This window comes from Nelumbo lutea, chromosome 6 (genome assembly GCF_056320005.1).
Source record: "Nelumbo lutea isolate HS-2025 chromosome 6, American lotus-T2T, whole genome shotgun sequence".
Lineage (NCBI taxonomy): Eukaryota > Viridiplantae > Streptophyta > Magnoliopsida > Proteales > Nelumbonaceae > Nelumbo > Nelumbo lutea.
Genome location: NC_142689.1, coordinates 38949793 through 38975308, shown reverse-complemented (window position 1 = coordinate 38975308; position 25516 = coordinate 38949793). Strand labels below are relative to the sequence as shown.

Sequence of the window (25516 nt, the reverse complement as noted above, 5' to 3'; positions counted from 1 at the left end):
GACACCTTCTAAAGGTGGTGGGCACGACACTATTTGACGAGAGACGTGGGTGCAGTCTCCAGGTTTGATGGGTACGGTGGTCGGGTAGGAGGCCTTCCTGTGATGTGCTGAACTGCTCTCCTGCGAGCTACCCTGTACCGAGCTACCCTACAAGTGGTGAGCTGCTTGTGGCAAACTTCACCGAGCTGACTGGCTCGAGGTGTCTCTACCTCGGGGGTATCTAGAGGCGGATTGTGGTGTTCCTGTTTGAGAGTGGCCTAAAATTCACTGGAAGGAGCTCGGGCATTAAAAAAGGTCAGGGGGCCCAAGCTCGGAGATAGCACGGAGTGCCTCAGCCTTGGGAAGGAGGTGCAAGCCAGGCGGCTATCGGCAAGTAGCCTAATCTGCCGAGTTGCCAGACTCAGCTCGATGAGCCCTTCCCACTGAGTTGTGCTTGTGCTTGCTGTGCTGTCACGCTGAGTCAACGCTTGAGCAAGGTCACGCCCACGTGTACCTGTGCTACGAGGTCGGGCCAAATCACCCTCCATCACTTTGTAACCCAATTTCTAGGTAGAATATATTGATAATATATAAATATGTATATCACAAAATGTTGGGCGGGCTCAAATTGTTCAAATTGGGTTCGGGCTACCCAATGCCTCAACCCAAGCCCAACCTAAATTTATGTTAGGCTAGAGTTTTTTGGCCTAAGCCAAACTTGAACTTGAAAGCTCAAGTCCAACCTATGCAAAGTCTTTGGTTGAGTTGGATTAGGATCAAATTAGGCACCCCTGACTCCTTTTGGCTCAATTTCTTTTAACAAAACTCATGCAGGTCTCCACTACTAACTTATAAGTTCTTACAACGACAATGCACGGGTCCCCACCAGTAATTTGTAAGTTCTTATAATGATGCATGTTCCCATCTAGGAATAAATAATTTTAAGGGAAATTTCCACTTTAGTACCCTAAACTTTAGGGTAGTGTCAAGTCATTACCCAAACTTTTAAACTTGTCACTATAGCACCTAAACTTTCAAAAAGCATCAAGTTGATTCCAATCGTTAACTGACAGTCATTTATTTGTTGAAAATGTCAAAATTACCCTTCAAAAGAAGACACTGTTCATTGTTTCTACCTTGAGATTGAACCAATTGAGGTGTTTGAAATTCCAGACTAATGAAGTCATTGTCTTCTGCTTTTAGATTTGAAACACATTCTTCTCTAAGTATTTCTTTGTTTTCAGATATTGTTTCCCTCTATCATATTTTATGGTTTTTCTCTCTTTTACTTTGAAAATAACTGATTCAGTATCAAGGTAGAAAACAATAAACAGTGTCTTCTTTTGAAGACTAGTTTTGACATTTTCAATAGATAATTGACGATAGGGTAACGATAAGGACCAACTTGACATTTTTAAGACATTGGAAAGTTAGGATACTAACTTGACACTACCCCCAAAGTTCAGGTGAAAGTGGAATTTTCCCTACATATTTTCAATTGTTCTTCCATATAACAAGATATAATTTTGAGGGTAAATATTTTACAGGCTACCATTACCACCGTATTTTTAATTTCTCGGTCTATAAAACCATAGAACGAAATTCTCTGTTCTTCTTTCATTCCATGCTGAAACTGAAACTGGGTGTGGCCAAGCGCTCCTTCTTATTTCCACGTCGGCTTTCTGTTTTCTGTCGCTTGCATCAATCTCTTTTCACTTGTTTCTCTTTCCAGTCTCCACACCCGAATCATCATCCCATCTCCTCTGGCCGTGATCCATTATCACCAATTTCTCTCTCTTCAGATTCAACTGATCATCATACTTGTCATGCTTTCATCTTAAAACATGGGCTCGAATTTAACTATTCTGTCGCAACCGATCTTCTTCTGGCTTATTTCAATAACCGAAGACTCTGCATTGCCTTATCCTTGTTCGGTGCCCTCTTTGAGGGCAATATCTATTCATTTAATTCCACACTCAAGGAGCTATCGAGTGCTGGGCTCTTCGAGAACATCCTCCATCTGTATTGCCTTCTCCGGTTGTCCAATTCGAATGCCGATAATTTTACTTACCCCTACGTGCTCAAAGCCTGTGCAAGTCTTTCTGCGGTTGAAGAAGGCGCGTTGGTCCACTCAGAGATCCTCAAATGTGGGTTCGGAAGTAGCACGGCTGTTGCCAATTCTCTCATCGATATGTACTCAAAATGCGGGTCTGTGCAGTCTGCGCGTCAAGTTTTTGACAATATGCCCAGGCGGAATTTGGTTACTTGGAATTGCATGATTTCTGGTTATGGATGGAATGGTCTCCTTGATGTCGCGTTGGATTTCTGTAGTTCAATGAAATCTGAAGGGATGGTGCTAGACAAAGTGGGTTTGAAAATTGTTCTTCCTGCCTGTGGACAGTTGAGAGCACTTGGTCTTGGAAAATCTGTGCACGCACATGTGGTGGTCTCAGGTTTTTCTCTTGATACAGTCCTGGTTACGGCAATTATGGACATGTATGCCAAATGCGGGAGTTTCGATGCCGCCGAGAAGCTTTTTAATGAGATTTCATGCAAAGATGTCGTTACTTGGAACGCCATTATAACGGGGTACTCGCAGAGGGGAGAACTAGAACGGGTAATCAAGTTATTCCATATTATGCAGATCGAGGGTGTGGCACCTAGTGTAGTTACTGTACTGATTGCCCTTCAAGCTTGTGCTGGTTTGGGGAGCTTCCTCGCAGGGAGTTCTATCCATGGTTACATAATAAGGCTTGGACTTAGTTCAGAAGTGTCCATAGAGGCACTTTTGATAAGCATGTATTCCAAGTGTGGAAGATTGAACATGGCTTACCAGGTATTCAGTTGGATCACAAATGAAAATGTAAATTCGTGGACTGCCATAATTCATGGGCTGGGCATGCATGGATACGGAGAAGCTGCTTTAATGGCTTTCTTTAAGATGCTAAAGAAAGGAATGGATCCTGATGCTGTAAGTTTCCTCACCGTATTATCTTCTTGCGGCCATACAGGACTAATTAAGGAAGGATTCAGAATTTTTGATTATATGGTCAGACAATTTGGAATCGAACCTAAAATGGAACACTATGTCACCATGGTTGATCTCATGGGACGAGCAGGGTTAATTGATGAAGCATTTCAGTTTATTGGGCAAATGCCAATGAAACCAGATATCAACATCTCGGGGGCATTCTTGGGTGCTTGTAGGATTCATGATGACCTTAAGATGGCAAAATTGTACTCAGAACAAGTTGTAGATTTAGATATGAATGGCCCAACTGCTGGCTATTACAAGCTTCTATTGAGTATTCATGCAAGTAAAGAGGCCTGGAATGAAGTCCTTAAGTTGAGAAGTTTTATGGAAGACCGAGGAATTCACAAAATTTCAGGATGCAGTACAATTGAAATCACAGTTCACAGCTGAGGGCTCGGACAAATAATTTGTATGTTTACTGTGAAAGGTGGTTGCCTTCCCTTCATTACAAGCTTCTATTAAATAATATAGACAAGATTTGTTAGTTTTGAGTGGATTACTGGTACAAAGAATTGCATGATGTACTCTGTATTCTGTAATGGATCTTACTGCCTACAAAGGAGTAAAATTCTGGCATCTGCAGTAAGAATAGATAACGCAGATCTCTTAATTAGATCTGGAATTCTCCTGCAAAGTGGGGTCAAAGGTATAAAAAAATACTATTTCAATCTACACTCGTGCAATAGGAGAAAAAGGTGGGTTCAGGATGGAAGATGGTAGGATTTCTTCCTTTCTCTTTGTGAACTTTCGTTTCTCTTCTCCTGTGACTGCTTCAATCAAGAATCTCACTTCTTCCTCAAGCAGCACCTTGAGCGAATTGCTATGCAACCTCTGCCTGTTCCTCTCTTGTCCAACTGCAGTGGACACTTCTGCATTATGTAAGATAGCAACACAAATTGAGAAAGCTTGTAATGCGGAAAGTCGAGCATGAAAATCAACTGAATATTGCCCTTCGTTGATGGCTATTATGGTCAGTGCTGGCATCTTATCTTTTGCTCCCTGTAGAGATTAAAAACAAACACTTATCAGACAAGAGAGTACGGGACATAATGGAAGGGAGAAAACAATTAGATATTTGCACAAACCTCAGGAAATAAATTTCTGTTAATCATTGACAACCAATAATGTAAATCTGGAGTTTAATTATTATAATCAGTAACCATCTCTTAATAGAACATATGAACATGAGAAACACATGTAGGCTATTGACATCCACCACTTGCCAGGTTCCTATGTGAGATCCTAAGTGAAAAGGTTCAATCCAATCATACCATAGTATGCATCTGACTTGCAAATGGAAGTTGACAAAGGAAAAGGTTCGGAAAAAAACCAGGAGGGCTACTAATTTGATGTATTATTGCTACCACTATAATTTCTTCACCTAGAAAATCTCTAAATTAGGATCATCCATGATGCACCATGGCGCCCCTTACATGTAGACCCAGTTCCTTTACATTCTCTTTATGAAGAGTACTAATGATCATCTCAAATACTTAAACCATGTATTTAACATTTGTCCAGCAGAAGATATGGCAACCATGGTACAGACATCCCACCATCTGCATCAGATGAGAAATATACCTGAACAAAGAGCTCCAAATGCTGTTGACTACCCATAAATTGATGATCTTGAACATTTTGAGCAGGAGGATTACCAAAAACAAGAAGGGGGCATGCCATGTCCCAGCCACCACAATCACAGTGTCCACCAGATCTTAATCGATCCAGTAATGGCGAAGGACCACCACAATTATCAGTACTTGGCAAACCATGTATTCCAGTTGCTGTTACCACCTTCACATTTGCAGGATTCATGCTGTTTTGCTTGTCATCATTTCTCTGTTCAACCATGGAAAATTCAAACAAGTTTGAATGCACTTTACCAGAAACCCCTTGCTTGTCTTTGAAGCTGTCCTTTTTCTTAAATGGAACTTGAATAACAATAGCTGCAATTTCAGAGTTTGGATGCAAATCCACAGGTGCCCAGGGATAAGGTGTTGAATCATTAGAACCATCACTACCAGAAGCAGGTTGTTTTTCAAGCTTATGCTTTGCTGGATCAAATACAACATTTGGATCCACAGACAGCCCCTTGACTAAGTTGCCACTGCCAGTACTTTTGGGAGGTTTGATGGAGTCTAGGGAACATGTAGAACTTTCTTCAGGAGCCAGGCTCTTAGTTGCATGCCCTATGTCGTACAACACAAACTCTGTCACCATTGAGTTATCAAAAGCTCCAGCATTTCTAATTTCTGAACATAAATAACATGAAACTCGCATCTGGCCAACCATGGAGGCTTCTTTGTGCCTCTCCCTTGAACCCCACCCACTGCTATTTTTCTTCTTTTTACCATTCATAGTATGAAAAGTATAGACCCAATTAAAAGCATTGTTTGCTTTCCAAGTCTTTGCCATAAGGACGTCCTCAAAGTTCCTCAGTGAGAACTCAAAGAATGGTGCCCCATGTTTATATTCTAACTTAAGAAGGCCATGGAGGTGAGCAGGTGATGATGATACAACTGAACTGCGCAGATACTTATTGACAAACTGGGCACTGGATTCTTCCTTAACAACAGTTTTTGTGAGATCGTTCAATAATGATTTGCAAAGTGTTTGGTTCCTCCCTATGTTTGGAAATTCTACCGTTGTCAAATTACCAAGTTCTGCCATTGAAACTGAAGGACTTGGGTGAGACTTGGACTTCATGATTGGATCCAACATCCTTCTGATAGGGCTGAACCTGCCCTTTGGAGTGGCTTTAGAGGGACCATTTTCTAATCGACAAGGTAAATGTGGCATTCCCACCTTTGCTGATGAGGACTTCTGAAAAGTGCAGACTGTGTCTCCTTCCATAAGGTCATTACCATTGCTTGGAGGACCACTAGTTGGGTTAAATCTGAAACTCAGTTCCTCCACTGAGCCTCTTGGGCTGGCTTTAGAGGGACTACTTTCTAATCGACAAGGTAAATGTGCCATTCCCACCTTTGCTGATGAGGATTTTTGAAAAGTGCTGGCTCTGTCTCTTTCCAAGAGGCTATTGCCAATGCTTGGAGGACCAATAGTTGGGTTACATCTGAAACTCAGTTCCTCCATTGATCCTCTTGGGCTGGCTTCGGAGTGGCTACTTTCTAATCGACAAGGTAAATGCGGCATTCCCACCTTTTCTGATGAGGACTTTTGAAAAGTGCAGACTGTGTCTCCTTCCATGAGGTCGTTACCATTGCTTGGAGGACCACTAGTTGGGTTAAATCTGAAGCTCAGTTCCTCCACTGAGCCTCTTGGGCTGGCTTTAGAGTGCCTACTTTCTAATCGGCAAGATAAATGTGCCATTCCCACCTTTGCTGATGAGGATTTTTTGAAAGTGCTGGCTCTGTCTCTTTCCAAGAGGCCATTACCAATGCTTGGAGGACCAATAGTTGGGTTACATCTGAAACTCAGTTCCTCCGTTGATCCTCTTGGTCTGGCTTTAGAGGGACTACTTTCTAATCGACAAGGTAAATGTGGCATTCCCACCTTTGCTGATGAGGACATCTGAAAAGTGCTGATCGTGTCTCTTTCCAAGGGGCCATTACCATTGCTTGGAGAACCAATAGTTGGGTTACATTTGAAACTCAGTTCCTCCATTGAGCCTCTTGGTCTGGATTTAGAGGGACTACTTTCTGATCGACAAAGTAAATGTGGCATTCCCACCTTTGCTGATGAGGATTTTTGAAAAGTGCCGACTGTGTCTCTTTCCAAGTGGCCGTTGCCATTGCTTGGAGGGCAGATAGTTTGGTTGCATCTGAAACTCAGTTCCTTCATTGAGCCCCTCTCTATTGTTTCAGCAGGACATTGTTTTCCATCCTCTGGATCAAGACAGATCTCAAAGAATCTATCTTCAAAAACATCTTTACACGCAACATTACCTTGTGGAGAGGGAAAACGGAAGGACAGCTCAAGGGAATCCTGAGGGTCTGGCTGCTTGTAGGTCTTTCTAATAGATGCTTCCTGGTCTGTCATTAAAGGCATAAATGGTGTTGATCTCTTCTGCTGCAGAGATGGGTTGGATTCATGTGACTGAGACAAAGAGTCAAAAATCCTGAAAGACAAAGATGTGTCACTGCTACATGACAACCCAATCTCTCTTCCTCCTTCAAACTCGCCCATTTTCTTCATTTTCCCTACTGTCCTTGAGTTTTTATATATAGAACCTCTCTTTAGCTCCCCACTACTTCCACACTTACCTGGTCCTGATGGCATGGTTTTATGGGACATACTCCAGGAGTCTTGGTACAGACTCCCTACAGGGTAGTTCCTGCTCATTGGTTTCCCTTCCACATTTCTTTCCTCTACTTTTGAACTGTGGCTATGTGATTGATGAATGGTTTTAGAACCCTGAACCACTCTGCAATACTTCCAAAATTTTATTTGCGCCTAACCCCCATTCACAGATACGACCTGCTGCAAGAAATGAAAATAAGCAATTCACAATCTTGAAGAAGCAATACCCTTGGTTAGCCAATACAACAACTTCAACTAAACCCAGTACCACAAAATCATTTTGAATTAGAAGAGTCAAAATGAAATATCTTGATTCAATATCATGCATCACGAATGCACTTTCTGGAAGAGATCACATAAAACTGTTTGAAGTTCTAACATCAGAACATGGAGATTTTGAACAATTGACATTATTTTCTAACAAGTATAGTTGGACACTGTATTGGCTACATCTGTAAAATGCATATTCATAGTGAAGTGCCTCAAAAGACAAATTTCATTTGATGAATTTATCATTCTCCATGTCACACAGAAAGAATCATTTAATTTCTTTATGTCTTTTAGAAAGCATGATATGGCCTAACAGTGAAGCAAGACTCAAGTATCACGATTACTAAACAGATGGTGTAATCATCACATACTGCATCCATTATTTTTTTCCATGCATACATGTAGCTGCAACACACACTTGTGGCAGGAGATCCTTGAAGATGGAATCTAATCAGATCACAACACTTAATGTACTTAATTTTGTTCGAGAATGAAAAAAAATGCCTTGCTAAGTAAATTTATGCATCAAAATGAACAACAGAGTGCAGGATGTCTATCTTGGTAATGGACGAGAGTAAGGTTCTAGAAATAGTCAGGAACCTCACTGGCTAATAGATTCCCATTTAGAAGGAAAAAAAAAAGTCAAATTGTATATAACATTCATGAGCAACAAATATACATAGCTTTGTTTTAACTGGAAACCCTATTTCATCTATGGAAAGAACAAACAAGATGTTATGACATGCAGTGACAGATATCAAGGGGGAACCAATCTATGGTGCCAAATTACTCTCATTGCAAACTAAAAGCTCCTAAAGCAGAAAAACCAAGTTCTTAGAAGAACAAAATGAAAACAGTCTTGAACAAATCAACAATCTTAAATTCTTAATAGCGGTAACCCTACCCCAAAAAGATGCAACATTGCGCCCTGCTTAATTAGGCAAGTAAATTGTGAACAGAGCAGCATTTGTAAAGGGAGGAAAAAGAACAGATCTCGAGCCTACCAAACTGAAACCTCGAAACCCATAAGAAATCTTGAACTTGCAAACAAGGAAACGTGGATTAAACTGAGGGGAGGGGACGGAAAGCATTGTAGTTAATAAAACTAATAGAAATGCTCATACCCCATAAGATGTCACAGCAGTGATTTCAAAACAATATCAAAATAAAACCAGAGAAAAGGTAGCTTTTTTTTGCAGTAATCATTTCTTTCCACCCTTCAAAGCTTAAACCTCAAATGTTCTCTACAAACCGCATTTTTCACTCTAGGGGTACAAGAAAAACTAACCTCACGTAGAAATCACTCTTCTGCAGCCCAAAAGAGCATATCTTCAGAATTCTTGAAGAATCAAAGGGCAGAACAGAGCAAGAATGGCAATATAAGAATTGTGTGAATGTGTCTGTGAGAGAGAGAGAGAGAGAATGCCTGGTGAGTGAGGCAATGAGTCAGTTCTGTCTTCTTTGCTGTCACACGCACATGAGGTGAGGGAGGAGAGAGAAGGAGAGACAAGTCCCAAGTTCACAGGGAGCTGTTGCTGTTCTTAGTTTTATCCGCTGGAAAAACCATTTGTAAGTTTGTTTTTTTTGACGGTCACATTATCTTGGTATCTTCTTATGATATGTACCGTAGTTTGCTTCCTTTCTCTTTTCTATATGTTTTTCCTTGTTTTATCTAATGGTTTCGGGAATTTCGCAGATCAGTTTTCATTAAATATGATGTTACCCCCAATACAAAAATGAGCTCTGCATATGATATTGGGATGGCTAATGCAGAAGTCTTTTGCCTTTGGGCAGTTTATACATTTTTTTCTTCAATTTCATTTTCACTAATAAATGAATGAGTGTAAATGAAAAGAACTCAAATTTTTGTTTGCTTTTGCATCAATATAAATGAAATTGCATTACAAATTCGTGTATAAAAGGGTTAGTCATACAACAACCGAACACAAAAGTAATGGTTCCTACATGAGAGAACTCATAATGGGCATTGCATTTGTCTTGTTTTATGAAACTTTTGCTGCTTTATTAGGGTTCGTTTGGTTAAAAAGCTTTATTTTACTGAATTATGTTATTTTTTTGGATAGTTTGATCTTTACAAATATTGCGTGTATTTGGAACTGTGGGCGTTTATTGAATAAATGCTGTCACATAGGTGACATTTCAGCATTTCCCCCATTATGCAAATCCATACAGATAGGAACTTGCAAAATTAGATTTCAATTTATGTGTGTACCTAACGTTGGGGGAATTATTCACTATTTTGTTTGGCACCTAATAGCACCTAAATGTCAATAAACAAGTTTATCATTACTTTTCTCGATTTTCTAAACAAATCAAATAAGAAATGTTTAGTTAATACATGTTCACGATTCCAAACACATGCATTATGGAGGACAGATGCAATCTTGTTAATCTTGAAGTCCAAGTGGCTCTAAGGAACATCTTGGTTGAACCTGAGGATCCTTATCAGTTCATTTTCTTGCTGGTAAATTTTATAGTGTTATAGACCAAGGATCAAAATTTTGATATAAATCCAAAAACACCTGTTTATAGGTGTTTCAGGACTTTTACTTGAAAAAAAAAAAAAAAACTAATTTTTTATAAAAAACTAAAAAACTATATAAAAAGTGTACCAATACACCTGCCGCTACACAGGTATATAGATATTTTGAACCTTGTTATAGACCTTTTCTCCCCGTCATCTCTCGAACTGTCTCACTCCTTCATCTTCTTATATTTCTCCAACTACAGTAATATCTAATATGAGCTTTCTTTTACCAAATTAAAAAGAAAAAGAAAAAGAAAAAAAGAAAAGGGCGTGTTCAATATTGTTTGTCTCCAAAAAAAAGGGCATGAAAAATAGTGTTTCCAACTTCCGAACAATTGGAAACTTGAAATTGAGAAAGAAACTGCATAAATTGAGATAATGTGTAAAAATGAATGGGGATTTGCTGCACTTGCTTGCAGTGAACTTGTTGTACACTTGCATTTAGCATGGTTTTTAAAATCGGGCTGGACTAGACGGTCGGACTGGAAAAACTGGGAACCAGGAGGTGACTGGTTCTGTTTTCCTCAAAAGCTGGATTTTCCCCCAAAACCATTGATTTTGGTCAGCAAACCGTTGAACCGAGGGATGTTTTAACCATTTTTTATTTTTTTGTTAGAATAAACTGAGCATTCAGTTCGAACGGTCGGACCATTCGACCCGGTAACCGGACCCCTGACCAGTTTAGTCACCGGGTTGGTTTTAAAAACCATGGCATTTAGTATGTGGTAAGTGCTCTATCATAATACATGTGAAATGGCAGGTGCAATGGGACTTCTGTCACAAGCTGAATGTAAGTGCAAGTGAATAGTGCAGGGATGCGATATTGCTGATAATAACCTAATAATTATAGAGGAAAATATTAACAAAAAATTATTAAGGCTGTGTTTGAAGTCGATGTAAAACATTAAATGTAAATGTTTATGCCGGTTCAATTTTGTTGACGTTTAGATGAAGTGTAAATTAAGATTGATGTAAAACTTTAGTCCGATTTGGTTTTATTGGCATTTGAATAAATTGATGTTTTATGTCGTAAATCAATATAAAACTTTAATCAAAATACTACATTGATAAAATCGATGTAAAACTATATATTTTTTTGTCATACTTTTCAAAACTTAACGATCACATTTTTATGGTTCGATGTAAAACCTCATCGATGTACTTTGACACCAATGAAGTTTTACATCGATTCCAAATAAAGCTTAAAGACCACGCTGAGAAAATCAGAATCTTTATCTTGCCACCAAGATATATTGAATGCGTGTATTGTACACATCCAACATTGATAAGTCCACCACTTAACGCTCATAATTGAGAAATAAAAAGCTCAACCAAACCAGGTCAGTGATAGCAACGACCATTTATTATCGGATTCATCTTTATCTTTTTCCCTTCTCTATCGTTACTCAAGTAGTCAACCCATTAAAACAATTTAGGGGCCGTTTGATAATCACTATGAGTAGACCTGTTCATCGGCCGGGCTGGGCCGAGTCAGGTTCGGAGTTGGAGTCGAATTGGGCCGGATTTTTACTCATCATTAATGGAAATATGCTAGGCCCGAGTCCAGTCCTGATAAAAAGCTTGAAGCCCAAGCTCGACCTAATAAAAAAAATTATAATTTTCCCTATTCAAATTAGAATTAAAAATTCAGATGGTTTTTTTCCTATTTAAATGAACAATAGGCCTACAAGATGGTTTTTTTCCCTTTCTTTTACGTTTTAAAACACAGTTTTACATTCTTAAATAAAAAAATTTATTCAAATGGACATTAATCACATAACCCATTTTAAGTCTAATTTTAGGTCAGGCCGGGCTTTTTGGCCCGAGTTTAAGCCCGCGGGCCTATAAACATGTTCAAGCCCGTCCAGGGGCTGGGCCGGCCCGTCAGGCCACCCGACCCATAAACAAGTCTAACTGTGAGGGATTCATGGTTCAAAGTATGGGTATATCTTTGTGTATTGGCATAGATTATACATTTTTTTTATATTTTTAGTTTTATTTAATTTCAGTTTTAAATATATTTTTATATATTATAAAAAAATGGATTCTTAAAATTATCTGTAAACAAGTGTATCGAAAACCAAAAAATACGGGACACATTGTATCAATACTTCGAACTTGGATTGGGGAGGGCATAAGGTGGTCACTCAAACATGTCATTCAATGATAAGTGCCTATACACCTCGGCTGATAAATAATACTTTCAACCTTTCTTTATTAAGGCCCGGTTTAGAAGGAATACAAATACAAATATGTACAGTGTAAATATATATAAGACATAAGTTTTGCACTTTATATGATCCTTCCAAACTGAGTAATGAATTGATTAATTTTCATCAGAAGTTATTCAAAAGGGAATACGATCATAGGAAAAGGAATTCAGGGTCTTAATAGGCTTGTCTTTATCAGGGAAGGGGGAGAATTTGAGAGAGAGGGCGCATGCCATGAACGATGGATGGAGACTAGAGAGTAGGGGTGGATTTGAACCAAACCGAGACGGATATTTGGCTATTCGAGCTCAATTCATTGAAACTGTGTTTGGTTTGAGCTCGAGTTTGGCTCGGTTCAAAACTCGCAAATTTGAGCTTGGCTCGGCTCAAGCTCGATTGCAAGCCAAGTTCTTTTCTATAAAGTAAAATTTATACATATAAAAATATTTTTTATTTTATATAAAAAAAAGAATTATAAAAAGTATTTATTATTATACATATAAAAATGTTTTTATTTTATATACAAAAAATAAGAATTATAAAAATTATTTATTATATATATTCATATATATATATATATATGTATATATGTATATAATAAAAAAATATTTATTTATTATATAAGTTTCATAAAACTCATAAGCTGAGTTTTATTAGGCTCGAACTCGACTTTATTAACAAATAAACCTATATATCATATTCGAACTCAACTCGAAGCTCGATTTAAACTAAATCGAATCGAACTGGAATAATTTCTGAGAAACTCGGCTCTCGGCTCGTGACCACCCCTATTGGAAAATGGGATGGGGAGGAGTGAATAGGAGGGATACGGGCACAGAAATGAGGTGATCGGTCTCGCCGAACATTCGGATTTAGGGGCGAACTATTTGAAGCAGGTGTGCCAATTCATCGGGTTTGGTGCGGATCTTTTCAATCCGATATATATCGGATCAAATTCACTCTGAGTCTGAGAGGAGATGGAGATCTGAGCCCCGCACTCCCACAAATAATTATTTACACTCAATTAATGAGCCGGGTTTGGCATGGGGGCAGACACAATTTGTCGTATCGATTGAGGCTGACCCGACACTTACTCCTTATGGTTGGGATCAATCAATGCATGTTTACCACTTGCGATCCTCTAACGTCCATACCAAAAGTGAGGCAGTGAGACCTGTTCAAAGGCCGGGCTGGGCTTTGCCTGATTTATAGAAAATAATAGGCCCAGGCCAAGACCGACCATTATATAATTGCACATATAAAAAGTCTTATCGTGCAATTTAATAATTTAATAAATTAATTTCTAATTCCTAAACTGTAATTTGATAAAAATTTAATAAATTAATGATATATATATGGGTTCAACCGGTATCATAAAAGGTGATCAATCAAGTGGTATTCATCAAAATTTACAGGAGAGTTTTTTCGGTACCGTGTCTTTTCAGTCTTATAGATTTTCCCTCTATATTATTGGGCTGAGCTTATTTGAGAAAGTCCAAGTCTGACCCGATAAAGAATAGATCGGGCCGGGCCAGCCAAGTATGTTAAGGGTTCTTGCCTAAACCCTAGTTTTGGTTTGACTTGCACTTGGGGCCTATAACCTTTAAGTACATCATATTAAATTAGGGATGGCAATTTTCTCCATCCCCACTGGGTACTTAACCTCCTTGACCCAATGGGATCAGCATGGTTTTTAAAACCAATTCGGTGACCGAACCAGTCAGGGGTCTGGTTATCGGGTCGAACGGTCCAATCGTTCGAACCGAAAGCTCAGTCCATTCTGATAGGAAAATAAAAAAAAATGAAAAAAATAAAAAAATTGTCAACACCGTTTAAATGGTTCGAATAGTTAACTACCATATTCAGTGGTTCGATGACCAGAATCAACAGTTTTGAGGGGAAATCCGGTTTTTGGAAAAAATGGAACCGATCAAGTCCAGTCTAGTCCGACCATCCGGTCCGGTCCAGTTTTGAAAACCATGGGAATCAAGAATGGGGATCCCAGTCAGGGACAAATATATATGTCAAATATTATATATCAAAATCAAAATATATTTAAAATATCATTTATATTTTAACATATTTTTCAAAAAGTATTTTTAATCAAATTTGGGTCCGCACATGAACCCGTCTCCATTGAGAATCGGGTATGAAGGATAACTTTTATCCTTGGCAAAGATCGGAACCTAAGACAGGAATTTATTCAAATTAGAGATGAAGAAAATGGTCACCGCCCCATTGCGATTCCTATATTAAATATAGAAGAATATGTTATATTAATATGATAATGGTTGTTTCTGAAGAATACCCATTCAAAAGTTTTAATGCTTACCCATTCAAAATTACACTTAGAATCCAGGTGCAGCATGTTGTTTCTGAAGAATACCCTATCATGAACGATCAAAAGTTTTAATGCTAGTCAGTTAGTCGCCAACTTGATGCTACCCTCTTTTTTCTTAAGATGTAAGATAAGCTTATATTGGTAGAGTTTATATATTACATCTAATATATAATACAATATTTCTCCCCCTCCTAGGCCCAAAGTTAGGCTACGCTTTTGAGCCACATAGTAGAGGCAGCTCTGTAACCAAACTAAGTTCTTCTAATATCATAGATTTATCCTTTTTATATTTTATTAATGCTGCGTTTGGAAACGGTGTAAATGCCGATTCGTTGCATTATTGCACCCCCGGTCCTGATTTACATGTATTTGGGAACAATGTAAAAATACGATCAAGATCGAAGTAAATTTGCAACCTTGTCAGAGTTTACTTCGATCTTGAGGTGAAAATCTCCTTCGATTTTAACAAAGTAAATATTCATGCCTTTTTCATCGTTGGAAATAGACGAAGAGTTTACCCCCTCATCCACCAGAACTCATCGGTGCCATTGTGTGACGGCTAGTTCCGATTCACGAAATCTACCATCGACAAGTGATACGTTCGGTCTCTAGCATCTGAGATCTGATCAGTAGTAATATTGGTGATCGAGATTTGAGAGAACGACGGACCTCCCGTGCTAGTAAGGTTCCCTACTTTGTTTGCAGAGCTTCTTTTTTCTTCGGTTCTGCTGCAATATATACTGCTTTTAGTGCATTGCAGTTCTTTTCTTCTCTGTAATCTTTTCCATTTTATCTTACATGGGAACTCTGGCTCGCTGTAGGTGCAATCTTACTTGTATGGTTCGGTCCTAGTCCTACACCTTGTCTCACAGTCATTGATCCCGACCCCATTCGAGAAATCATCGCCCTGAGATCAGAATTCTACAAGAAGAACGATTCCCATCAACTCGTCAAACAGCTTGAAGGCGAAGGATTATTAACACTGAAAGGCCAAAAATGGGCTCACCACAGAAAGATCTTCTCACCAAGCTTCCACGTGAAGAACCTGAAAGTAAGTCCAGAAGGAATTCAGAAACAACAAAAGAAATGACTAACCCATTTTCCATCATCAGCACCCCCATTTAATTTTCTCAGCGCGCTTTATTTCTTCCATTACTGCCATTAATCTCTGTTTGTGTTCTAATCAGCTCTTGATACCAATGATGGGAAAGAGTGGTGGAGATGTAAGATAAGTGGTCAGAAATGTCTAATTCCAGCGAAGTGGAGATTGAAGTTTCTGATTGGTTCCAGACCTTGACTGATGAGGGCGGATTTGGCCCTCCAATGACTTTATGACACCTGGCAGCCTCTTGACAGCTAAATGCAGCCTCTTGACAACCAGGTAATTCGCCACCTTGCAGCACTTAAAGACAGCTTGCCACTAGGCAGCTCGCCACCTTGCGGCACTTACAGGCAGCTCACCACCTTGCAGCACTTACAGGCAGTTCGCCATCTTGTAGCTTGGCACCTCAGAACAACTAGGTGACACCCGGGACCACTTTGACAATAACTTGCCTTTGCTAAGTTGATGGTGTCCAACCAAACGTAGCCTGGCACAGGCACGGCCTGGCCCTTGCATGAGCTAGCAGCCTGGCCCTGGCACTGACCTGGCAGCCTGATACAGGCGCCAACCTGACAACCTCGAGCTCGCCACCACCGTACACCGCATTTTACGGGATTGTGACTTGTAACGGCTATATTAGCTCACCCACTCCCCAGTTCTGACGAAAGGGACAGTATTACCATTTGACGGCGTTTCACCCACCTAACACGAAAGCAGGTCCCATCATAGCGGGAATCCAAGAACTGCACCACCTAACCCACGAGGACTCCAGTATATAAAGACCTCACCCCGCAGGGGCAAAGAAAGGCTAAAAAATGAGGCAAATGCTAAGATGCTAAGAGGCTAAGATGTAAAAAGGGTTGGTAATCTCTGCTCTCTAGCTCTCTCATTCTCTTATATCATCTTCAAGCTCTCTACTACTATACTGTGCTAACTTAGCCATCGGAGTGTCTCCGCCGGGTAAGCCACCCCCGAGTCCTCTGACATTTGGTTCCTTGCAAGCCTCTAAAAGAGCAACAACTCATCAAGGTAGCTCACCACCAGGCAGCTGGTCAAGGCAGCTCGCTACAAGCAGTTCGCCACTAGGTAGCTCGCCACCAGGGAGCTTAACTTCAGCCTCTAAGTCACCAACCATATGGGAGCAGACGAGATGACAAGGTACTTCGCCAAAAAATTGATACATTACAAAAAAAAATGATAAGTGACCGGAAACGGTTAAATCATTTGGCACCGTCTGTGGGAATACACTACAAAAAGCTAAGTCATCCTACAAAAAGCTAAGTCATCTTCTCCCAGAAAGCTAAGTCCTCGCCTTTTTTGAAACTGAAGCTCCCTCTTTATAGTTTCATTTTTTTATGAACTCAAAAAAAAAAAAAAAAAAAAAAAAACTGAAGCTCTCGTTTCATAGCTCTAAGGCGCCCCCCGGTGGCCCTGGTGCGGCCTGGCAGCCTAGCACATGCGCCGACCTGGCGCGACCAGGCACGGGCGTCGACCTGGCGGCCTGACCCAGGCACGAACTTACGAACTGAAAAGGCACTAGCCTCAGAAACGAGTAGGCAAGCTCTAACTCTCAGATTGTGATTTATAGCTCGCGGTCTACAACGAGAGTACTAACTTAGCCATCGGAGTGACCTCGCCGGGCAAACACCCCCGGGTCCTCTGACATTTAGTTCCTTGCAGGTATCTAAAGAGCAATGAAGCTCAACAATCCATCTCGGCACCTCACAAGCAGAGACCTCAGTGCTACAACAAGACCCAATCGCCTCTTCGGCATGGGAAAAAGTTCAGGAGTGGACTACGGGTCCCTCCCAAAGCCTGAGGGCCAATATTGCTGAAAGACCCAATCGCCTCTTCGGCATGGGCAAAAGTTTAGGAGTGGACTACGGGTCCCTCCTAAAGCCTAAGGGCCAATACTGCTGAAAGACACAATCGCCTCTTCGGCATGGGCAAAAGTTCAGGAGTGGACTACGAGTCCCTCCCAAAGCCTAAGGGCCACAACACTACTGCTTAAGACCCAGTCTTCTCTACGACATGGGCAACACTGCTGCTTAAGACCCAGTCACCTCTACAGCATGGGCAACACTACTGCACAAGAGACAGCCACCTCGTTGGCATGGACGAAGTCAACAAAAGTCGTTCCCAGAGCCTAAGGGCTAAAGTACCGAATTGGCAGAGACCTCAGCACCTTATGGGCAGTTCTCAGAGCCTAAAGAAACTGAATCAACGCTTACGAGCTCATCGACTTACGGGCCAAAAGGAGAAATCTACTCCCTTCGCCGAGTTACTTTCAACTCGGGAGTGGAAGGCAAATGATGAGGGCGGATTTGGCCCTCGAATGACATTATGACACCTGGCAGCCTCTTGACAGCTAAGTGCAGTCTCTTGACAACCAGGCAGCTCGCCACCTTGCAGCACTTACAGGCAGCTTGCCACCTTGCGGCACTTACTAGTAGCTCGCCATCTTGCAGCACTTACAGGTAGCTCACCACAGGCAGCTCGCCACTAGGCAGCTCGCCATCTTGTAGCCTGGCACCTCAGAACAACTAGGTGACACCCGGGGCCACTTTGACAACAACTTGCCTTTTCTAAGTTGATGGTGTCCCACCAGACGTAGCTTGGCACAGGCGCGGCCTGGCTCTAGCACGAGCTGGTAGCCTAACCCTGGCACTGACTTGGCAGCCTAACATAGGCGCCAACCTGACAACCTCGAGCTCGCCACCACCGTACCCCACATTTTACGGGGTTGTGACTTGTAACAGCTATATTAGCTCACCCACTCCCCAGTTCTGATGGAAGGGACAGTATTACCGTTTGACAACGTTTCACCCACCTAACACAAAAACAGGTCCCATCATAGCGGGAATCTAAGAACTGCTCCACCTAACCCACGAGGACTCCAGTATATAAAGACTTCACCCCCCCAAGGGCAAAGAGAGGCTAAAAAATGAAGCAAATGCTAAGATGCTAAGAGGCTAAGATGTAAAAAGGGATGGTAATCTCTTCTCTCTAGCTCTCTCTTTCTCTTATATCATCTTCAAGCTCTCTACTACTATACTGTGCTAACTTAGCCATCGGAGTGCCCCCGTTGGGTAAGCCACCCCCGGGTCCTCTGACATCTGGTTCCTTGTAGGCCTCTAAAAGAGCAACAGCTCATCAAGGTAGTTCACCACCAGGCAGTTCATCATGGCAGCTCGCTACAGGCAACTCGCTACAGGCAGCTCGCCACTAGATAGCTCGCCACTAGGCAGCTCGCCACCAAGGAGCTTCACTTCAGCCTCTGAGTCACCAACCACATGGGAGCAGAAAACGGTTACATCATTGACCAAAAACGTCATCACCCAAATAGCCTTTGATATAAGCTATGAAGATGAGAAGGCGGTTTTTCGGCTACTAGGGGTGTTCACAGGTCGGGTTGGGTCGGTTTATTGGGGTTTTCCCAACCGACCCGACTTGGTCGGGTTGCCTGAGGTGGAAACAGAAACCGACCCACTGATAGGCCAAACTGACCTGGTCGGTTTGAGTCGGATTGGGTCGGTTTTGGTTGGTTTCGGTTTTGCTCCTATACAAAAGGACACCTAATTGAATTCTAATTGTAATTGCCTAATGGGTTGCCTATTTGGTGTAAAAGATTATAGAAAGTTAGAAACTAGGATAGATTGTAATTGCCTAATGGGTCTTCTAGTTCTAGTAGAAGAGTAGTTATAGTTAAGTAGGAAACTAATCAAACTAGGAACTACCGAACTAGTAGAAGACTAGTTCAGTTCGGGTCGGATTGGTTTTGGTTTTCATACAAGAAAATCGAAACCGACCCGATATATCGATTTATATATTTGCCCAACCCAAAACCGACCAGTACTGATGAAAACCCGACCAACTCGGATTGGATCGATCTGGGTTGGTCGGATTGGGCATTCTTATGAACAGCCCTACCGGCTACATTGTTATAAGTTTCCAAATACCAGCAAAAGTGCACTGCTGTTTTACATCGTTGCTGCCAAATGAGACGAGAGGAAAAATGAAAATACAAAAGCGAACCGGTTTGTATTTTTTGAAACCGGTAGAATGTTGATTTACACCCTACAAATTTGCATTTACGTCCTTTCCAAACATGATATGACATATATATTTTACATGATATATTTAAGGTTGTAGGCTTGAAAGTCTGTTTTGATCCATGATAATCCTTACCAGAGAGGTAGAAACCCCCCAAACCTCAATGAAGGTGGAATTAGATTCTAATATTAGAACATAAGCTTTGCTACTAGGTTAACTCGCATCTTCAATTTATATATGCTTATATGTTGTTCCATGCCATATGTATACCATTGAATAGATGTGGTCTTCCCTAACTCGACTCAAAATGGTCCACAAATAGACTCAAGAATCTACTTGGTAGTGAAACCGACTTTTGTGTCTATTTCCTCTTCCATGAAACCAACCCCGGTGTTTGTACCATCCTTGTTAAATTAGTCCTTTTCCAATGCTCACAATAATAATTCCACCACGATTTTTTTTTTAACCTTTCCTCATAGTCTCTCCTACTCATCAGGTTCTCATCATAGCACCCAACCACATAAAGTTGTTCTTCTACCTACTATTTATCACGTGAAAGGAAGAATCTCAAAAATGGCCTCCAAGTCCAAGGACAACGGAGTTATTAAAATGAAAGAATATCACCATGTAAGTGATGGACTTGAGAGCAATTCACATAGTCTATTACAAAATTAGCTAATCAATAGGTTCCCTCTTTTTGACCCTATTGGAGAAAATATTAAAGTTTCAAAGCTCATTCGCCTTGTTCATTTTTTCATTTGGTCATTTACCTGGGTAAGTGAATTTATCCAAGTTACTCAGTTAAGTGCATTTACCAATGTTTTTTTATTTTCTACATAAATAAAAAATGATCATTTTATCCATAAAAAGCTATTATTAAGAGCGGCAATTTTCTTTAAACAGTGTATGTCCTTAGTTTCAATTATATTGATGTACACTGTACACTAAGTTTTATATATTAATAATATCAATATATTCTTGTTTTATTATCATATTGGTATGTTTCTATAAATTACTACTTAAATTGGACACTTATGAGAATTGTGTTAATTTATAAAGATCTTAGTCATTGAATAAACTTGGAGACTTTATCCTGATAAGGTAACACTGATGTACTACCAAATTAGTGGAGCAACATGTCTCAACTACTAGGGTTAAACCCTAAGTACAACCATGGGTGTTTGTAATAAGCATTGAACTTGGACTAATTTCCATTTATGATTTGGACCTTTGAGACAGATGAGAAAAATTAGAAATTTGCACTTAACTCTAGACTTTATTATAAAACTACATTGGACTTGGAATAAACTATTTTTGATATGCCAACTAGTGAGATCCACTTAGGGTCAAATACTTGGGTATGTTGGAGCAATTTAAGATATTACCTAAGTGAATGATCATAGTAATAGCACCAACCCCTATATCAAACAAAGTAAATATTAGGGCTTATACTCTTTTTTTATGGAAACCTAAAATTGACAGTAGTGGATTTCAACTATATTTGAAATCAGTTTTACAAACTATTTTTTGTACTTATATTATGTTATTTTCTGAAAAATGTTTGCAAAAGGTTTTAATCTTGCAATCCATCTAAGCAGAGGGTGTGACACTGCATTTTGTAGTCAGAAAAGAGGTCATTCCATGTGAGTAGTGTTTTTATCATTTAATATTAGGACTTTCATTGCGTCGAGTCAGACCTGCCGGTTCAGGTTTTGGGAACTAGAACCGATGGATCAGTTCCAAGTCCTGATATAAGGTCTCGATTACTATCAGTTTGGAACCAGTTCCACCTAGTCCTGAGCCGATTCAAACCCAACCCTATATATATATATATATATATATATATATATATATATATATATATATATATATATATATATATATGCCTAATATATTAAATAAATTATATATATATATACTATACATATAATATATAATGTATAATATATATAGAATATTTAATATATATTAAATATAAATATTTATTTTTTATTTATTATAATTGGGTCTATCGAGTCAGACTCGATTACCTCGAGAACTGATCGGTTCAGTTTATGGTCCAAAGGTTACACCCTATTGGGTCCAGTTTCGAGTTCAAGTCCTCAACATTTTGTGTTGGGTTAGTTCCGGCCTAGACTCGACCTGTTGACAACCCTATTTAGGGTTGATAGATTAAGGGTAAGAGACCATTATAGGGCTTAAAACCTAATGGGCTTTATCTTACATCAATCCATCATCCTTGGGCTTCATAGGGTAGATGAAACCAATGATCACTTTGAATTAAATGTTGAACCCAAATTGAGTCCAACTTGATTGGTTCAAGGGTTCACTACCCCTATGTAGTGAATTTGGCATATCTTTTTCTAGACATGGGCTGAACCCATATGAACTTATGTGAGACCTTTGTAGGTACCTCTCCCTCTCCCTCTCTCTTTCTCCCCCTCTGTGTCTTTCTGCCACTGCCACTGCAACTCTTAGTAGCGGCGGTCGATTTCCCTCTCTCTCTCTCTCTCTCTCTCTCTCCCTGTCTTCCCGCCACCGCCACTACAACTCTTAGTAGTGGCATTCGAATGTACACCAAATTAATTATTAGTTATTTTAATTATTAAATATGTCAATATTTTTTAATTTTTTTACTTTTATAATTTTTATTTATATTAATTATTAATTACTTTAATTTTTATTATTTATTAAATATTTTAATAATTTTAATTTAATAATTTGATAAATATTAAATATTTTTCATTGTGTTGTGGACTTTATTACTATTTTCATTATTATTTTAGCTTTTAATTAATTATTTTAAATTTATACGTTTATATGTATTTTTCAATTTTATTCTTATTTTAATATATTATTTTTTATTTTTTACTTTTACTCATTTTTTTCAATATTATTTTGAATTTAATAAATTATTTTTTTATGAAATAATGCAAATTGAACTCAAAATTACAAATAGTATGTTTTAGGGGTAAAATAGTAAAATTAGGGAATTTCAGATGTTGAAGGGTTGATACTTTTAAAAATGGTTGAAATTAAAAGGGTTGATTTCAGATGCCTCTACAAAGTAGAAAAACACCTATGCCTCTTTTCAGATTTCACATACTTTTAATATCTTTTTAACTTTTCAGATTTAAGATTTAGCAAACGCCACCTTAGTCTAATAGTGTGTGAAATGGTGATAACTAGAGATTGAACTCGGCATATTAGGATCTAAAAGTGTTTAGGAGTGAATGATTAAGGTTTATGAGTATTAAGTATAGGTCAGAAGGGTAAATTTGGGCGGAGAAGTACAGATAGGCCCAATGCAGATTTTTTATTTCCACTGCAGAGCTATAATCGTTTAAAAGGTCAAAAACCCACGCTCTATGCACTCATACCCGCCCATGAATTAGTATCAATTCCGGGCTGACACCTACCCCAAACGTACTTTGAACCTACAAATTTTGACCCTAGACTGATCCATCATTCTCCCTAAATTTGGGATCCGAAGGGTTTGAGCAACAGAATCTTAATGAGATTATGGGTTAGATGATGAAGATTAGGGATGGAATTTAGTGAATAAGGTTCAAAAAGGTCTTTTGCTTGGCAGATGAAAACCGATCTTTGATCAGATGGACAGAATGGAAGATATAATGGTTTAGTGTCTTTTAAGTTGGATTGCATCGGTCAACTACATGCCTCTCGGATCAGAACCTTAGTTGTCTCAAGTGTTAAATGAGGGAACTTTCAGGTGAAATTTGGTGGATTAGTGAAGATTGGGGTTAAGGGACTTGGTGGCAGCACACTAGATTCATCATAATGGAATCTTTTGATAAATGGATGGCAAAGGCTAGGTGTTTGACGAGAAATTTTGGTTTGATAGATTATCTTAGTGTCAATGTTTTAATGCGAAGGATAAAGTGTGACAATGTGTCAAGGGTGCTAATGGTGATAATTTAGACCATTGGATGAGAATCTCGTAGATTTGACGGTAAACTTGAGAGTTTTCGGGTAAGGATTTGGTTTCCTGAATTTTGAGGTGTTCTAAATAAAATGTTGGAGAGGTCTAATCGGACGTTTGAGGTGTGGAATGGTTTAGAGAAAGGATCATAATAAAAATCGGGTGTTGATAAAGAAGAATGTTTTTTTGAATCTTTCCTCCTTAGAAAATCATCCAATGGTTTGACCGTTTTTAATTTTTTTGTCAAAACGAACCATTCATTCGATTCAAACAATCGAACCATTCGACCTAAGAATCGGACCCTAACGGGTTCATTGTCCGATTAGATTTTAGAAACCTTGACCATACCTATTCTTCATTACAAGTTGAAGAACTAAATCCGTATAGTCTTTTGCTTGTAATGCACTACACAACTACATTAGGGATCGTGGAGTGATTGACTTGACAAAGGTGACCCATTTCTCATACCCAAATGTAATTGTGGATGAAGAATGGAATCATGTACGATCCCTGAAGTTTGTTCAAAATTGACAACAAAACAAAGAGCCGTCACACGTGGAGGGAGTTAGAGACAACATTATGAGACAAATGGCTATCAAATATAGCATTGTAAAGAGGAATTGAACATGTGATATTTCTTCTATTCTATAACAGAACAACCCCATTCATGGTTGTCAATTGATGTAACTTCTCAATGTGTGTTGACATACATTTTCATTTCACTTGACTAAATTTTTTTATAATTAATGACATATTTATAGGATTTATTATATGTTAATTTGCAACCAAGTTCTGTATTAGACTTGTATATATGAATATATAACAATCATTCACAAGTATTGACACCAACAACAACAATGAGTTGAGTCTTAGAGGTGGTTACTCATTAAATTAAGAGTGCACTACTAAAAGGAAGGTTTTTAAAACCGATCCGGGCAGAACCGGTCAGGTCCAGTTCCTTGGTCGAATGGTTGACCTGTTCTGATAAATAAATAAATAAAAACGGTTAAAACTGTTGAACAGTTCGAATGATTCAATTGCCTGAATTGGCAGTTTGTTGATTAAATCAACATTTTTTAGCAAAAATGTGATTTTGGGGAAAGACAAAACCGATCAACTGACTAATTCTCAAAATTTTCAGTCTGGTCCGATTTTGAAAACCATGACTAAAAAAACTACTCTTGAAGGCCTCTAAAAGGCAAGTAAAGAATTGCATATTGAGAAGCCATTAAAGGAGTAATTGATGAATGGGAGACAAAGAAGAACAGGAAATCACCGAAGGAGGTGGAGAAGGAAGTGGAGGGAACTCACCAATTTCATGCATGGGGAGAGGATTGGGAAGATTACCATTACCCTGATAGCGATAGGGTGCTAGTTAGTTGGTAGATGATTTGTATAATGAATTATTGCGTTTGAAAACTTTGGATATTTCAAGTATGTGTATAATATTATGTTTGAACCAAATATCTGCAAACTTTGGATATTTCATCTTGTAATATAACATCATTTTAAGAATTCTATTGTGTTTTGCTAGTTTTAATAAATCTTGGTACATATTTTTGTTATGTTCTTATTATTTCAAAATGGTTATGTTTTTATTATTAACTTTTCCTATTTTTACTATATTATAATTATTTTGTTAAGGTTTTTCATCATCATCTTTATCATCTTGTTACGGTGTAATCATTTTATTATATTAATGTTTTACATTTTGTTTTTTTTTTTTAATTTTTTATGCTTATATTATGTTTTTCCATTTTATTATATTTTTTATTA

At 39.0% G+C, this 25516-nt stretch overlaps 2 protein-coding genes and 1 long non-coding RNA gene across 6 annotated transcripts; 2 read left to right on the top strand and 1 right to left on the bottom strand.

Annotated features, from left to right (window-relative positions):
• Nucleotides 1-1603: 1603 nt before the first annotated feature.
• LOC148848648 (pentatricopeptide repeat-containing protein DOT4, chloroplastic-like) lies at nt 1604-3403 on the top strand. Its single transcript, XM_088951349.1, has one exon. It carries the CDS (start codon nt 1604-1606, stop codon nt 3401-3403), a length of 1800 nt encoding a protein of 599 aa, XP_088807475.1.
• On the bottom strand, nt 3354-9108 carry LOC148848647 (uncharacterized). Of its 4 annotated transcripts, none has more exons than XM_088947959.1 (3): nt 8832-9108; nt 4595-7453; nt 3354-4012 (listed from the first exon to the last, which is right to left on the bottom strand). In XM_088947959.1, exons 2-3 carry the CDS (start codon nt 7313-7315, stop codon nt 3683-3685), a joined length of 3051 nt encoding a protein of 1016 aa, XP_088804085.1. In that variant the 5' UTR covers nt 7316-7453; nt 8832-9108; the 3' UTR covers nt 3354-3682. The 4 variants fall into 4 exon arrangements, with proteins under 4 accessions (XP_088804085.1, XP_088804086.1, XP_088804089.1 ...); XM_088947960.1 differs by having other exon boundaries at nt 4595-7450; XM_088947963.1 differs by lacking the exon at nt 8832-9108 and adding an exon at nt 8668-8803.
• A 6047-nt stretch (nt 9109-15155) lies between these two features.
• LOC148848646 (uncharacterized) lies at nt 15156-20579 on the top strand. The gene is made up of 3 exons (XR_016100585.1): nt 15156-15322; nt 15464-15693; nt 15830-20579. It is a non-coding gene; the product is annotated as an uncharacterized LOC148848646 (long non-coding RNA).
• Nucleotides 20580-25516: the final 4937 nt, after the last annotated feature.